General features: G+C 37.9%; 1 protein-coding gene across 3 annotated transcripts in view; it reads right to left on the bottom strand.

Annotated features, from left to right (window-relative positions):
* Nucleotides 1-18,450, bottom strand: part of LRCH1 (leucine rich repeats and calponin homology domain containing 1) — a 169,822-nt gene that overhangs the window by 81,412 nt on the left and 69,960 nt on the right. For all 3 annotated transcript variants that reach the window (XM_032496143.1, XM_032496141.1, XM_032496142.1), the window contains exon 2: nucleotides 5,080-5,224. In XM_032496143.1, coding sequence (XP_032352034.1) covers nucleotides 5,080-5,224 — 145 coding nt within the window. The remainder of the gene's footprint in view (nucleotides 1-5,079; nucleotides 5,225-18,450) is intronic.

Below are 18,450 nucleotides of genomic sequence, written 5' to 3'. Positions count from 1 at the left end.
AAATTTCATACAAATAATTGAATCTTCTTTTAAGAATGAGGAGAGAAAGACATTTCAGAAAAAGACTATTTACCACAAACGTACCCTCATGGAATGAACTACTTAAGAATGCATGTAATAAAAGGAGAGTAAACCCTAAAATAAATGAGATGCAAAAACAAAAGAAGCAACAGTAAGTTACACTTAGTGGATTCACTAGAACCCAGTACATCCTTAGCATACATTCTTTTCAAGTTCATGTGGAATATTTGTAAAATTAACTATGCACAGGCTATAAAGCAGATATCAACCAACCTAAAGAATCAATATAAAAAAATTCTCCAAACACTAGGCAATTAAAAATCAATTTTAAAAGGTAATTATAAAAATTTATTCTATAGAAAACTCATGGGTCAAAAAGAAATACTGGAAATCAGAAAAGATTTAGGAGTAATTAGAAAAATACTATATATCAAAACTTTTAGGAATCAGCTACAGTACTAAGTACAGGGAAACACATGGCCTTAAATACGCCTATAAAAAAAGAAAAATAACTAAAAACTAATGCATTAAATACCTCAAACTCCAAAAATTTAAAGAATAAAGCTATATAAGAAAATAGACCAAAGGAAATATGGTAAACTTGTTATTTATGAGAAAGAAAATATCTGTAGAGTTGGTCATTAAAATTAAAAGTTGACTTAAAAAAAATACACGACAAAAAAAGACAAACTTCTGAAAAAATGAATAAAAGAAAAAAGGCACAAATTTATACTGTTAGGAATTAAAAGGAGGAACCAAGTATGAACACAGTAGAAAATTTTTAACCCCCTTATTTAAATATTTAGATTGGCCTCCAGGAAAATTCTCTAACAATTATGTTCATGATTCTAAATTGGTCCTAAGGGGCATGGAATGCAGCCAGAGCACAGTGTTAATGACAATGGTGATGTTTGAGCAAACTATAAAATGCCATAGAAATATGTTCCACTAGTGTCTACTATTCTTATTTATGAAATACTGTGTCCCACTTCCCTATTTCCCATCTAAAGTAAAGGGTTAGGGGTGGGGGTATAGCTCAGTGGTAGAGCACATGCTTAGCACGCACAGGGTCCTGGGCTCAATCCTCAGTACCTCCATCAAAAAAAAAAAAAAAAAACTTCAAAAACTAAATAAATAAAGTAAAAGGTGGTTGAAGGGCTCAAGTATGATGGTGTACCAGCTAAATCCTATTTATCTACTAAGAAGTGATGATGATGATAATGATGACAATGGTGAAGGTTATTCCAAACTTCCACACCTTCTTTCATGTGTTTATATTGTCTTTCTATCTTTCCCTCTTCTCATCTACATTACTTGTTATCAGACTTGGTAAACTGTCATGTTCTTGGAGGCCATCTAAGGTTGATTATTGATGAAATGGCAATGTTTCAAGGGCTTTGGTCTGTCTTGTGAGAAAAATAAATGTTATGTGCAGCTTGTTCATTCTGGGCTTGCAGAAAAAGCTTTGAGAATTACCGTAAACAAAAATCCATACAATGAATCGGGAGTGGGTATGCACCTTGTTTTCAGGAAGCAAATCTGCAGCACGAAGATCTTAAAAACGTATTAAGATCAGAAGCAGAATTGAAAACAAAACCAACACATTCTGACAGCAGTCTGGCCATCAAAGCCATAATGTCCCTTTTGTATCTCTCTGTTCTCTTTTTTCAATACAAACACTGGTCTAAAACAACGTCTGTGATCGGGTGATGTGTATAATGGAAAAACCCCTTTTGGAAGTCTTGCCAAGTATGGGCTATACTAAAAGGAATGGAATCTGATATGAAATACCTATTACGAACTCATTCACATTTAGTTAGCAATTTAATAAAACCTGTCAACTACAAATGCCAATAACTTTACAGGCCCAATAATTTATAAATATACTAAAATTTTAGGGACTGTTGACTAAAGGTTCCACCTTAAAAACAAATGCCCAGTGAGCACCTTAGAAAAGGCAAGGCTTAAACCACAAGCTGCAGCTCCTGCAGAGGACAACTCTGCTGGCCACTTCCAACTCTGGCATTCTGCAAAAAATACTCCTAAGTTTTAAGACAATACTTCCAAATCTCAACATGGTTCACTGTGTTTTCGTGTCTTTCTGCTGATCTGTCTTTTCACAAAACACAACCTAGTTACCAGAGGCCAGTTCCAAAATACACATACTAAAATATTCCTGTTTTCACTTTGATTCAGATAAGATCTTCATAAAAGAAAGAGGGAATACAAGGTTAACTGAGCAAAACTCCTCCCCTTTTCCAGTTTAGGAAGACATCATCCATTTTTTTCCATTTATAAAAAGAAAAAACACTATCCTACAACTGAGACTTTCTTTAGAATGTCAGTGCAAGGAGGAGGTGTATTTGTTAGGAATAAAATCAAAATTCTTAAGAAGAATAAAACTGAGTTTTTTCTTCATAACAAAAAACAAAATCTGTGCTTTACAAGGCACTCCTAACGTGTAGGATGCTTCTCTCAAGTCCTTCAAATAGAGAGCTACACACTGAGGATTAAGGATTATTCCTCCAGACGAGCCCCCAAAGGAATGCGGGGATACAGGTTATACGGCCATCAGGAAGTTGGCTCTTTCTGCACATTGTTCAGCAGCCAAAAAGGATGCCAGGCTTCAGAAAAAGCAGCCCAAACAGATTCCTTTTATGGTGTGATAACATTTTGCTCAAGAGGCTGCTCCCTTCTTTACAGGGGGTGTCTCACAATCCACCCCCAGGGGGCTGGGAGGGGAAGGGGCTTCTGATGAACATGCCAGCTCTGGCTGCACACGTTTCACCCCGAGAAAGTAACACCATTCACCAAGAGTTCTGGAAGCAATATGATCAAATGCTGTAAAGAGCTTGCATTTTTTGGCAGCTTCTATTCCCGAACATTTCTGAGGTGAAACTCTTAAGCTAAGTTCCCCCATTCTCAGTTTCACGACACCCTTTGTGTTGCCAAAAGCTTCCCTGCTCCGGGTTATTCTGTTTTTCTAGGGTATATTTTCTTTACAAGTCTCATCAAAAACAACCTCTCCAACGACTTAAAATAGATTTTAAACTCTGTGAGGCTCTCCTGTGCAGCCCAGGTTCAAAGTGTTTGTTCCTATATAGGAACGAGTCTTACTTAATCATTTTTATTGTTCTTGGCCACATTTCTTGGATTAAGACACTTTCTAACAGGAAGAGACACAGTGGCACATACACTAAGCCAACATAACCTTTTGTTGTGAACACCAAGAGGCGAAGATTAAAGGCCCAGACCCTTCAAACACCAGCTACATAAACAGCAATAAATTAATGTTTTCCACAAATTTGACATTTCTATCACAAGAGAAGATCTAGAAAATACTGAAGTGTTTTGCCCTGCGTTTCACAGTGAACGTTTTCTTTCCATGTGCTAATTAAACTCATCTCTGTTATAAGACAGGAATTGGATTGTTGGTACCAGGCAGTCATTTGACATTTAAAGATAATGTCACTGAGAGATCCTGTCAGCCAAGAAGCTGGGTAGGCAGGGACACACCACCACCAATACCACCATCACCTCCACTGTCGTCATTATCACCAACACCATCAAATATTTATGACTGTTTACTTGGCTGGAATACGCAAGATGTCCCAGAGGGTGTGATCAATTTTGAATGTTTCCCATTAATTCAAAGTCGCTTCATATGATACCTCTCTTATTTTGGAACACTAGTAATTTACACATGCAACTCATTAAAATAGAGTGAAAAAAATTAAAAACACAGGAAGACGGTGGGTAATTTTAAGTACAGAAACATAAAATCTGTGGAACCAGAAGAGCAACTTCTCTGCACTATTTCATCGAACAACTCTTTCTTCCTAGTTAGTAGAAATAAGAGGAAAAATCCTAAGTACTACTGAAAAGGTAGTGTTTTCAGGTATTTATTTATAAAAACTGACAAATTTGCCTATTTGTTAAAGTTGTTTCAAAACGTGCTATAATGGACACAGTCTACCTTAAGTCTGTGCTCAAAAGTAATTTGCAGTACTTCTTTAATTTGTGGAAATGCATACAGACTTCCCCAACACATCTGAATTAGTGATAATGTCTTGATTTAATTATATTATATGCTTCTGTCTAGAATATGTCTTTTCAAATACTGTAAGGTATCACTAATATGTGGAATCTGAAACATATTAGAGTTGAATCTTGCACTTTGAACTCTGGCATATTTGTTACACAGCACAAGCCTTGCTAATCAGGTGCTACCCTTTGCACACTAAGATAATGCAACTGACAAAAGTGAAGGCTACACTCGGGCTTGAACTTTGCAACTTTGTTTTTATAGTACAGATAGATTTGATAAAATACCTCCCCCTCTCTCCTGCCATCCCAGAATATGAGTCAAGGAGTCAAAATCTGGCCAGAGCAGTTGACAGTCACAGCAGCAAAGTCTAAAACCTAGGTCTTAAAATAGCTGTTTTTCTTAACTTCAGTAGTACTCAGGGGCATTAATATGTTATACTGTGTTGTGCTTAATCAGAGTCAATACAGACCACTGACCTGTCCTCAGCAAACAATGACCTAATTTAATGGGCTAAAAACATAAACTTTACACCCTGCTGGAGTAGCTCAATGCTCCTCCTTAACTTTCTCCGGTGGTCTGAAGTGAACAGGCTCAGTCAGGGCTGGGTAGTAAATCCAATGGTACCAATAACCCCCAAAGACTAGCAAGTCCCTAATTTGTCCCAGCCTCCAATTCTTTTTCACTTCCTTTAGCTTTCCTCCTCCAAAATCTGCATCAATACCTGAAGACAATATATGAACAACCTTCCAAGTACCAAATAGACAAGAAGGATAAACTATGTTGTATAAATTATTTTAAAAAATCAAAACATCTTGTCATATTGACATTCAGAGAAGTCTAGCATCAAAAACAATATTAATGGCACTACAAATGTACTATAAAAGATATTTCTTAAATAATTTTCTTGTGATTTACTTCAAAGGTTGATCAGGAATTGCAGAGAAAAAAAAACTGATAGAAATGAAAGCAAAATTTTTTTTTCATTGATACAACCTTTATAGTCAACTTACCTTAAATTTAAGTAAGTCAGCATCTGCAGATTAATGATGGCTTCTGGAATGACTCTGATACAATTATGATACAGATTAAGAATTTCCAGTGATACAAAATGGCACAATTCCATTGGAACTTCAACCAGTCTGTTTTTAGATAAATCTATGAGAAAAGGAAAGAATATACTGTCAGTATATCTTCAACATAATCCAATACTATCTTATCAACTATCAATATCAATCTTTTTCCTTAACCATTTAAAAATAAACACTGTGACCTAAATTTAGATCAATATTACCATTTTTTGCACCACTGTTACTGTGGTGTTACAATTTCCTAGCATAGAAGCCCAATTCATATAGAAAAGCAAAAATACTGCTGAAGTAATTTCTATATTAATTTACAAATTCAGGACAGGTATAAGGGCAACTGAATCAATATTTATCTGAAAATTATTTCCCCCCTCCTAGACAGATGTAAAATTGAATCCTTTAATATATCTGAATACACATATTTACCATAATATTTAATTTAACTCCATTTTGCATTCATAACATATATTGTCCCTCAGAACATGTCTTTTACATCCTTTGCAAACAAACACATAGTAGATACTACACAGGTACTTCACTCACTAGAACCTCTGAGTACCTACAAAGTACAAGAAAGAGATAAGTCAGTTGTGTCTGTTAAGGATGGACAGTGTGTCTGCTGCATGACCTGCAGTAAAACTGGCTCTCTTGGCCATGTGTATCAAAGACAGTAATGCTAGTCTATAGAGAAATATAAGCATAAAGTACAGTCTGCAATATCACCAACTCAACAATAAACATACAGAATAGTCCTTAGTGTCCAAATCTGGGAATGGTAGACATGACTGTGAAATAGCATAAAAAACTGAATATAAAACAGAGCCAGCGCTCTTGAAACCAGTAAATCGACAATAACATTGCCTTACTCTTCAGTAGAAGGGACTCAATCAGTATGAATAGAAGATGTTCAGTAACTCATATTTCAGATATACTTAAGGAATCACATCAGATGGGGCGGGGAGACTTAAAATGGGTCAATACTATAATGAAACACAAGTCAAAAAGCTACCTTCCTGACTGACCTTCCAAAAGATAAACACATAAATAAACATAAATAGGTCTAGATGGCTTCAGAGGGGGAGTTCTAGGAAACTTTTAAGAGACAATTCTAATAATATTTAAACCATTTCAAGCCATATGAAAGGAGGGGAAATTTCCAAATTCTTAATTTAAACAGCAAACTATAATACTGATACCATCACCCAACAAAGAAAGTACACAGGAGAGAAATTACATATGAATCTCCTTTCTAAATACTGATGTGAATCCTAAATTAAAAATGAGCAAACAGAATTAAGCACTACATAAAAAGATTAACATACTATGACTGAGTGGCATTTATTCTAGGAATATAAGGATTTTTAACTTATTTATACAATTCATCATATAAAAAGTTAAAAGTGAATATATGATCATCTCTATAGATACTTTAAAAGTATTTGATAAAATACGGCATTCATTCTTTTTTAAAACAACTTTACTGAGGTAGTTATTATACAATCATCATAGAATCGACCTATTCCAAGTACAACTCAGTGGTCTCTAGTAACTTTACCAAGTGGTGCCTTAGTCACCATAAATCAGTTTTAGAACGTTTAGATTCATTCTTAATACAATTGCTTAAGATAAGGAGAATAGTTAGATACTTCCTTACATAATTACATACACACATGCGTGTGCAGGCAAATGAGAGAGAACGCTTTTATTTACTGCTAAATCATGAACAACTAGAAATGTTACCACTATTACTATTATTGTTCAGGAGGTCCTAGCCAATGACCTGGGATGAAAAAAGTATAGAACCAAAATCGGAAAGGGAAAGACAGAATTATCATTATTCTGAGATAATATGATTGCTTTCCTGGGAAACCCAAAAATATCAACAGAAAAACTATTACAAATGTAAAATGGCACTGGGTAGAGAATTAATAAACAACAGCCTTCACACACACACACACACACACACACACATGCACAAATGATACAATAGGAAAGATTTAATTTATGATATTAGTAAAACACCTAGAAAATATTAAGAAATACGCAAAGTTCATATGAAGAGAACTTTAAAATGCTAAACAACATAAAAGAAAAGTTAAAACATTTGAAAAGAAATCCCATGCTTTTAAATAAGAAGACAATACCAAAAAGGTGTCAATTCTCTCTAAGCTATAGCTATGTAATTGAATGCATTCCCAATTAAAAAATTATTTCTAGGATATTTTTTCAGGTTAACTGAGGTTATTATAATGGTTGATTCTGAAGTTCAGATGGTAAAACAATCATGCAAAAAACATTGAGGAATCTCTCAAAAAGAGGAGCTATGAGGGAAACCAGCTCTCCTAGACTTTAAAAACACATCACAAAGCAGTGTGGTAGATAGATGAGGTCAATGGAGTAAATTACAGGCATGGGAAATAGGTCACGGGTATATACATGTCAAATATGCAACAAAGGTGGCATTTTAATCCATAGGGAAAAGACGTAAGATCAATAAACAGTTTTGGAAAATTGACAGCCATCTGAAAGAAACAAACAAAAAAGGATGACTTCCTGTGTTATACCTTTCATCTCAATAAATTCTAGATGAATCAAATGATTAATTGTAAAAAGTAAAGTGGTAACAGAAGGACAACACGGGGTAATTCGTGTTTATGATCTTAGAATGGGGAAGGCTTTCCTATGAATAGAGTAAAGCAAGATGAATAAATGTGACACATTAAAAACAAAACTTACGGCATATTAAAGCAAACAAAAATGCCACCCAAAACATAAAAGACAATCAAGGAATTGGGGGAGGGGTAGAAAATCCCACAATTCATAAATCTAATAGGCTAATTTCTTGTACATATAAAGAGTTTCTACAGTCAGTAATAAAACTGAAAATTGAGGAATAAAGGAAGAAAGAAAAAGGGAGAGATAAGAAGGAAGGGAGGGAGGGGGGATGGAGGGAGGGGAGAAAGAAGGGAGAGAGGAGGGAGGGAGGAGGAGGGAGGGAGGAAGGAGGAAATGGCTCACAGAAAAGGAAATACGAATGGCTCTTAAGTATATGAAAAAATGATCAACCTCACTCAAATTACAGCAATGCAAGTTACAACTACATGGGACAATATTGGTAAATACCAAAAAGGTTGATAAACACCTTGTAATGCCAGGGACACAGTGATATAAATGAAGAAATATTTTAACAAAATCTACCACGATTACAAATGTACATGCACTTCAAACTAGCAATCTTCCTCATCTCCAGATAAACTCATATATATGCAAATGACACATGTTTCGGCATGGTTTGAAATAGCAAAACACAGAAAGCAACTCAAATCTCAGTTAATGTCTGGTTAAATATTCATATGCTATTAACAAATATCATAAATAATAAAATTCAATCAATAAATATTAATATAATATTAATGACATGTCATGTGATGGAATATAATATTAAGCATTAAATTCCACAATGGAATACTTGTACCATGCAGTTATTAAAAGTAATAAAGTAGCTCTATATGTGCTGATATGGAGCAATTTCCAAGATACACTGTAATTTTTTAAAAAGCCAGAACAGTGTATATAGTATTTTTTAACAAATATTTACATAGTTGTTTTAAATATAAATAGATTATCTCTGGAAGGCTATACAAGAAACCGGGAAAAGCAATTGTTCCTTGAGAGAGTATTTCTTGTTGAGGGGCAGAAGTGGGAGGGCGATTCTCCCAGTGTGCAACCTTTTATACCTTTAGAAATTTGAATGTATGGCTTATTTGATTTTATATACAGAAATAGATTAGGTATAATGTGCTTTATATCTACATTTTATACATAACATATACAAAAGCCTGTGTATATACATAATACACACAATCTTTTTTTTAGACAACCTCCCACCAGCATTTCTCTTCTTTCTCTACGCAAAGAATTTTGTTTCATGTGAAAAGAGTTAAGAGATTAGAGCAAACTATGAAGTCCCACATATTAAATTAAGGGAAATACTAAGGCAAGCTTCGTTTCATGAATGTTTAGAACCTAAATGGAAAAATTTTAGAATTCTCTTGCATTCTTTCTCCCTGAAACTACTACACATGGCAATCTTCATGTGCCATAAAGCCCCAAATCTGCCCCCAAACCTTAAATGTGTTGGGTTTCTTTCAGGCTCAACTCAAAAGAAAATTCCACTGAGGTTCCAGTTTACATGTAAAACTTCATCTTTCCTGAGAATTGCTAGAACTATATTCTCAAGTTGGATGTTTCAGTAACTATGTTATGTAATAATATTTTATCAGTGTCAGTGTCACTGATTTTTTTTTAAAAAAAAAAAAGATGTTTTCTTTTTTGGTAGAAATACAGTCATATAACTACAAACCTTTTAAAAGATAGTGGGGTATCAAATTAGTAATAGAAACCACTCCAGCCTGAGAGCAGAAGGCCAGTTCTAAATCTACAACCATCAGAGATAACTGAGAAAGTTACTCAATTTTCTAGGTCTCTGTTTCTGAATAGAGAACTTCCATCTGGATAAATTCTAATATTCTTTTCAGAACCAAGATTTCTGTGAATAAGTAAAAAGTATTCAGAATTCAAGTACTTTCTGTCAAAAGTATTCAGAATCCAAGTGATTTTGTTTCATCATAATAATCAATGGCAGCAGTTAAATATCATAAAAAGTTTAAAAGTTGTATATAATACAAACCCACACATTATAAATATTGGTACACCCTTCTAATGAGTTTGTCATTCCATTTTGGAATCTATGTTCTCTCATATAATCTGAATTTTAAAAGTACTTACTGTTTTCAAACTTGGGTGAAATGTAATGGCAGGAGAAAGAAATTATAAATAGCTTATAACTTAAGCTAATAACTCTGGGCTAAACAGCACCATTATTAACAGTTTGCTTAAAAAATGCTAGAATGATGTTCTAATTAAGTGTATGACTCTGATATTTTATTACTACTTACAATATAGATTTTATTTGCTCTCCCTTCTCATAGTTTCCTCCACAATCTCCAGATATGAGGGGAACCCAGCACTGTCTCTCCCCCTAATCTTCTCCGTGGCCGTCTAACTTGCCTCCAGAGGCAGGAGCTGGACTAGAGGCTGGTCAGAGCTTCTCAAGAGATGGGATTAGTCCTACCGGGGAGAGGAAAACAAAATATACCTGGTAAAACCCAACTTTCTCCTAATTTTAAATTATACCCCATCTCTCCTCATTAACCCTTATTTTTTCTTCTACTTCTTTTTAAAATTATTCACATTGCAGTAAACTTCTCTTAAGGTCTCTGAGAGCTTCACTAGGAACCTCACCTTCAAAACCAAGAAGCTGTCCAGGATCTGGCCGACAGGACCCTCCTAATCCTTGTTTTTAATTATGCTATTTTGTTCTGGATGTATTATTTTTCAGGAATCCTTTTCTTGAAAGGACTCAGGCTATCCATTATAAATAAAGTTACAAGGTGTTAACGGTGCCATGCCCGCACCTACACTGCTGGCCAAATGAACAGACCTCCGTGTCCACTGAGCTAGTGAGAATTTACCTATGCAGGATGTGTCCCTGTCATCCTGGGTTTGTGTCGCAGCTTCTATGTTAAAAGGGAAGAAATTACAAAACCTACACACACAGCTTAGATAATCCCAGTGCCTGTACAGAAACAGCTGTTTAGATCAGCATCGTTCAAATTAAAACAGAGCTTTGAGACAGAAAAAACAAGCCTTCCTTTCCTATTTGTTTAGGTTCGTTACCCAGATGATGAATCACTGATGTATTCATCAACATTTACTAAGTACATGGTTTCTGCAGAAGTGAAAAACATAGAGGGCTACTTTTTAAAAGTTTATCATTTGAAAGATGAGAGGAGGCCAACGCAGAACTGAACCATGAGGTAAGATGATCTAACTGTGCTTTAAAAAAAAAAAAAAAGGTACAAAAAAAGAGCGAAGATCCAGTTGGGTAAATGTGACCATCTCTTGAGCATTTCCATCCAGCCAGACACTGTATCTGGAGCTTTGAATCTAGTACCTCATTTAATCCACCACAAGGAGCAGTGACACCACCAACCTAAAGATGAGAGACTAGGCTCAGAAAGCCTTTGCAGCTTGCCCAAAGCCACAGAAATAAGTAATTATACTCACACCTAAGTATGTCTAACTGCAAGGCCTGAGTTCCCCACACAAGACCACTTTCCCTCCACGGAGTAACAGCCAGCAAGACCATAAGGTGTCCCGCAGCTAGACTGTTAGGAAGACGTGGCAATTAAATCTTCACTGCATTTTTACTCATCCAAAACGCAATCAAAATAAAGTCAACATGTTCTGTGTATAGACCCAGAGGGTAAGAAAGTTATAAACACTGTGTTCAAAAAAGAAGTATGGAAAACACTATCACCTGATGGGCTAAATTCTGGAAGTGGCTACGGGAAACTCGGTAAATAGAAACTCTGGCTTAAACTCACTACCCTTATCTTACATAAGCACTCTGTTTCACTGAAAAGTTTAGAATGAGTTTTCAAATATATTACTTACTTTTCCAGCTTGGGTCTGAATATCATTTAATTCTCAATTAAGCTTATTACTAGAAGAAAGAGGGTGCAAAAAAGGGGCATATTCACTTTCCTACGATTTACTTAGGCTCATGCAGAAATCACCGTGTACCCTTAGGCATCAAGTAACCCACCATGGGAAAGTCTGGGGAAGTCAGTCTGGATTAAGATGTTTTGACTTCGATAATCCAGAGTAGATAATCCAATTATAAACAGTCCAGGAGAGGGGTGGGGGTGGATGACATACAAATTTGTTGAAAATTTTTCCTATTAGCTGAGAGCCAAGAAACACAATGAGGTCTGTTCTTTCTTTAAAATGCACACACAACACAAAAAAAGGAGGAGGAGGAAGGGGAATAAGAAGAAGAAGGGGAGGAAGAAGAGGAAGAGGAAGAAGAGGAAGGAGAAGAGGAAGAGGAAGAAGGAAGAGGAAGGGGAAGAAGAGGAAGAAGATGAAGGGGAAGAGGAAGAAAAGGAAGGGGAAGAAAGAGGAGAAGGAACCTAGGACTTAGTTGTAATTAAAGACATGAGTGGACAGTCAGTCACGGTGCCCACACAGATGTGAGTGTCCTACCTGGGCCTTTGGAAGGGCAGATCCATGTGCCAGAGGCAGATAGAGGTTGGCTGTCCCAGTAATGATTATCGACAGACCAAGGTGGGAGCAGTGGAGGTTCTCCAACTCAGGAAAGACAGAAGGAATAAGAGCCCACAGATAACAGGCAAGTGTTAAGGTAATTTGTACCTTTATTTTGAAATACAACCCAAACTAGTTTGGGTAAATGGGTCAGGAGCTGTGAAAAGCTCAGTAGGTTCTAAGAGATGGAAAGATAAGTAAGCTTTTAAACTAGAGATAAACAGAGGTGCAGAAGTTGTGTTTATTTTTGTTTACTACTCCAATTCTGTTATAAATACACAGAGGTATGAATGAATCCACTTACGAGCTCTCTTCCTAAATAAAATATCTGTCCAGCATTTCTCAACCTCACTGGTATGCTGGAATCACCTGCAAAGCTTTAAAAAATCCTGAAGCCTTGAGTCCACGGCCGGAAGTTTTGGAGTATGACCCGGGCGTGAGGATCCCCTGGATGTCTAGGTGATTCCCACTATTCCAGGGGAAACGCAGGTGCCCTCTCAGCTTCCTGCCAAAACCCAGACCCACCAACAGGTGGTGCTCTCCGAGGGGCTGGTGGCTGGGCCCAGGAGGTGTCTGGTTTGGACACCAAGTTGGGAAAGAAATCCTGCGCCAATCCAGAGTTAACCACTGCTTGATTGGATTCCTACTCCAAATTCCAACTCAAGTAATTTTAATTAGAGCAACAAAACCCCATCTGCAAGGGAGTTTTACATACTATCGGTTGGTTATGATTATAGAAAATTAGGGTTTTTTCCTTACTGAATCTTCACCATAACCTAGTGAAGCAGGTACTGTTATAATTCCGCGTTACGTGTGGACACGGAGGCCCAGAGAGGTTAGGTAACTTGCCTGAGGACATGGAGCTAGTAAGCAGCAGAGGCAAGAACTAAACCAGTAGTTATGACACCCTACTGTTCAGAAAGCCCTGTTCTGACCCTTTGCTGATTCAGCCTCATAGGACTGCAATTAGGGAAGATCAGTTGTTCACGTGGGTATCTCTTATTAAAAAAAATAAATAAATAAAATAAATGCTGGAGAGGATGTGGAAAAAGGGAAACCCTCCTACACTGTCAGGGGGAATATAATTTGGCACAGCCACTACGGAAAACAGTATGGAGATTCCTTGAAAAACTAAAAATAGAACCATCATATGATCCAGCAATCCCACTCCTGGTCATATATCCAGAAAAAACTACCCATTTGAAAAGATACACACACAATAATGTTCATAGCAGCACTACTGACAATAGCCAAGACATGGAAGCAACCTAAATGTCCATCAACAGATGACTGGATGAAGATGTGGCATATATATAGCGGAAAACTACTCAGCCATTAAAAAAAATGAAATAATACCATTTGCAGCAACGTGGAGGGACCTAGAGATTACTGTACTCAGTGAAGTCAATCATACAGAGAAAAAAAAATATATGATATCACTTTTAAGTGAAATCTAAAAAAAGGATACAAATGAACTATTTACAAAACAGAAACAGTCTCACAGACAGAAAACAAACTTATGGTTACCAAGCGGGAAGGGAGGTGGAGGGATAAATTAGAAGTTTGGAATTAGCAGATATAAACTACTATATATAAAGTAGATAAACAACAAGGTCCCACTATATAGCACAGGGAACTATATCCATTATCTTGTAATAACCTATAATGAAAAAGGATATGTATACATATGTGCGTGTATGACTGAATCACTATGCTGTACACCAGAAAGTAGCTTAACCTTATAAATCAATTATGCTTCAGTTGAAAGCAAGCAAGCAAGCAAGCAAATTAACACATCATTCCCGATGCCTGGTCAGGAGGCATTAACGCTCCCATAAGGTAGCTCTGAACTAAAAGTAAGTGATCATCAACCAGGTCCTAATATTTCCTCCGGGAAGGCTAGCTTGTGTCATCGGTGCCTCGCTGCCGACCCTGAGCTGGACACGGTCCTTCCTTGCTGGACACCCGCCCGGGGCCGAGGCCAGCCCTGGGGAGCGGGTCCACCACGGCTCTGGGCAAACACAGGGGCCAGCAAACCGGAACCCCAGAACCACGTCCTCCCCACGTCCGCTTCTTAATTGAAGCGTTTGCATGAGAGCAGAGCAGCCAGAAATAAAACAATAAGTTTCGCCCGGGCCAAAACAAGCTTTGTAAAGCCCTAAAATAAAGTAGCCAAATGAATAAAAATAAGCAGAGGAGGGTAGAAAAACAGTCCATGGAATCTGGTGTGCAGTCAGCACCCTCGGAGGCACAATGTTGTTTTTGTATAAAAAAGGAAAGTGGTGCCTCAGGAGGCGCTGGACCCGGCTCCCACCCCCAGCAGCAACATCCTGAGTTATCAGCCACCGCAGCCGCAGAGCAGGACAGCTGGGAACCTGCCTGCAATGTCTTGCTTTCTGGTCAGAAGAAAAGGCCTGTTGGGAGTCTGATCATGCTCTGTTCCAGAAAGAATGGTCCATTTTTTGAGCTGAAGGATAAGCATGTTGTTATGGAAGTTTAATTTTAGAATATAAGCACTAATCGTGATGCCTCAATTACTGGGTGAAATGTGTGTCCTTCACGTATAAATCTAAACCCCCGACCCACAGACAAGAGTATGGGACCCACTCTCTTCATAGAACTGAAGAGGGATCGTTGGTGCCAGGCCATCTCCACCCTCTGGCTTGCTCCACCCCTAGATCCGCTGTTCAGAGAGAATCCCTGAGTGCAAGGGTGGTCTGGGGCCACCTGCCCTGTCTGGACAATCCCTCTTCACTTATGTCGGCAAGGATCTCTCCAGAAGAATCTCACCCTTATCCTTCTATAGGGGCTGCTCCCCAATGTCCCCCGTGTCTGACTGCCCCTCATGCCCCCCTTCTCTTTCAGCACAGACGCCCCACCCAGCCACAGGATTCAGCACCCACGGGGCACTCCCAGGACACCTCCACATTTGGAAAGGCTCTGGAGTAAGGGAGTGCTGCTCCGGGCAGTGAAGCGGAGCCCACAGGCTGATTCATCCTTGATTCTGGAGATAAAACCACAAGACACTTACAGGGTTAAATGAGCAGAACATAAGCAGATTCTTAAAAGTTTTCAATGAGTCAGTCAAGATGTCAGGCTATGTCTCTAAGAGATCTACAACAACAAAAACTTGTCAAATGGTCAAATTTGTTAAACAATTCTTCAGTATGAACTATGAAGTCTTCCCTGATCACCTACCTAAAACATCAACATGTCCCTCCAACCCCCTTCGAAAGGCTCTGTTCTTCATTTTCTTTCTGTCTTAGCACTTGGATAACCTAACACAGCATACAATTTACTTACGCATTTCGGTTGTTAATTTTCTCTCTCCACCTGCTAGAATGTACGTGCCATGAGGCTGGAATCTTTGCATTGCTCCCTGGTATACAGTAATAGCTTAATAAATATTTATTGAATGACTTGAATGAATATGGAAGGAAAGCAGGTTCTGCGATCAGACAACTTGAGTTCAAATTCTGATCCCACCATTTAGTGTGTGGACTTGGAAATAATGACTTAATGTCTCTATGCTTCAGTTTCTTCACTTGCAATATGAGGATAATAACAGTAATGGCCCCACTGAATTACTGGAAGGATTAAATGAGATGATACATATAAAGCCCTCGGAGCAGCGCCCGGCACAGAGCAAAGGTCTCTAAGAATAGTCTCTATCATTATGTTAGCTAATGCTGGGTTCCAAATACAGTATTTCTAGCAAGAAAAAAAGGTCTGGGCTGGGAAGGAGCTTAAAATCCAGCTGACAAGCACATGAAGCACACCATACACACAAATGCCTCATGATACCAATGAATCAGAGACGAATGAACAGAAAAAAACAATTGTGTTTTATGAGCAAAAAATCTGTAAGTTAGGTTGAAGGTTACCCTTCCCAGGCTGAAAGAGGAAATAAGAAATAGAAATTAGTTTTAGTAAATGCCAAAAAGGAGAGAACGACAGATTAGACTCTTGGCCTGGTGATTTTATTAGCAACTGATACCTACTTAGCCCACAAAGTACCAAAGAGGTACTTACATATAGGTGGCCTTTTACTGAACAAATGCATCACTGAAATGCTGACAGCAAAAAAAAAAAAAACTGATTTCTTTATTGTACCTCTCCTATCCAAAGTGCTGCCAAAAAATTAGGAAATAAGATTTTAAAAGACCAGCATACATAGGATGGGAGGGGGATTCCTGTCCCAAAGTATAATCATTTTACTTCAAGAATATCTAAAAGGCTCTTTTACTCTTGAACACAATTCTAACAGATACTGTTACTGACTGTTCCAGCCCCACAGCATTTTAGAAGCAACAAATCAATTTTTTTAAAGGTGGCAGCCATTAGAAGCATGCTCCTAAAAACAAACAAAAGTAATAATATAGTATACATATATTTTTAAATTTAAGTATTTTAAATTAAAATTTTTAATGTAATGTCAGCACCTTTCTAAAAATTATAGCACTCACCAGTGGTAGCACAAAAATAATTCTGACAATGCTGAATAATCCAGCAGTGGTTAACATATTTGAGGATTAAGCTCTCTTGAAAAATGTTCTGTTCAAGAGAGCAGGGAAGTGTGTAATTTTTCTTAATGTTTCCATGTAAAATTACTCAAAACAAAAATATTTTAGGTGGTTGCCGCTACTCTGAAATGACCCATTCCCTGGTGATTCTGTTTAGCTAATGAATCATTTCCCATTTGCTTAAAAGAGTATTTTGGCTCTGAGACATAATAAAAACAGCCCATCAGCACTAACCATCTTTAAAATGGGGAATACGAATTTGAAGGGGAAATACTAATTTTCTTATAAAAACATGAATGTTTTAAGTAGCATTATTTGCAATAGTCAAGAGGTGGAAATAACCCAAATATCCATCGAGGGATGAATGGATTAGTGAAATGTAGTCTATACATAAAAAGGAATATTATTCTGCTTAAAAAGGGAGGAGATTCTGCCTTATGCGACCACATGGATGACCCTTGAGGGCATGATGCTACGAATCCACTTATACAAGGTTAAGTCAAACTCACAGAGACAGAAAATAGAATGATAGTTGCCAGAACTTCGGGGAAGGTAGAATGGTTAAGTTATTCTTTAGTAAGTACAGAGTTTCAGTTTTGCAAGGTGAAAAGAGTTCTGTGGATGGATGATGGTGACAGTACCCAACAGTGTGAATGTATTTAAAGCCACTGAACTGTACACTTAAACATGGTTAACATGGTAAATTTTATGCTATGTGTTATTTGATCACAATTTGGGGGAAAAAATGAATGCTTATAAAAATGGTCACAAAATACAAACATTATCTCAGAAATTAAAATTTCCCAGAATAACGGAAATTACTAACCCTACAGGACTAAAAGCCTGAGTGAAGGGGGCAGCTCTGGGGGACCACACAGCAACAGACAGCACATCGACAGCGTTAACTTTAACAGGCAGCTATTACCAAACACCACTAAATTAGCACTCACCTTACCCAACAGTGTTCTCTGACTCTACCCACTGATCTTTATGTACATATACCCTCACTCATCACAGGGCCCACCATGTGTGCTTGATACATTTGCACCTCATAAATGCGGGGAAGAAGAGTGAATAGCAGGGCCTGGAACTCAAGAAATGACAGTTGGGAAAAGAAATAAAATCGGGGCGTGGTTTCTGCTCTAACAATCTCACACAGCAGAAAGGAAGAAGGACAGAGTCCAATGGCGAAATTCTAGGGAGACGTGTAAGAACAGGCAGTCACAGATCACCGCAGGAACGGGGGTGCCCCAGGGTGCGAAGGAGCCCAGAGGAGACAAGGCGTGGGGCTCTGCTGGGGACGGGGCTGCTGAGACTCTGGCAGGGAACAGGGAGGTGTGCGGGCCAGCCCCCCAGCGGGGCAGGCGAGGGTAGCCGCCTAGGTGGTGTGAGGGCGCAGGAGACCTTGGGTTTCTGGGGTGGGAGAAGGAGAACTCCAGAGCTGAGGGCTCTTCACTGAGGCACATGATTACGTATTTAAAATGTAACAGACACCCTGTTGCTGGACTAGAGTTGAGCAGCTGATGACAGTTGCTTACCAGCCAGTTCATGGTTAGTCTCTGTCACATTGTAACTCGAGGAAGATGAGTTACTAGTGGTTAAG

This window comes from Camelus ferus, chromosome 14, assembly GCF_009834535.1.
Source record: "Camelus ferus isolate YT-003-E chromosome 14, BCGSAC_Cfer_1.0, whole genome shotgun sequence".
In the NCBI taxonomy this organism is placed as follows: Eukaryota; Metazoa; Chordata; class Mammalia; order Artiodactyla; family Camelidae; genus Camelus; species Camelus ferus.
Note: the sequence above shows the minus strand (reverse complement) of the source record. Positions and strands in the feature narration are given on the sequence as shown.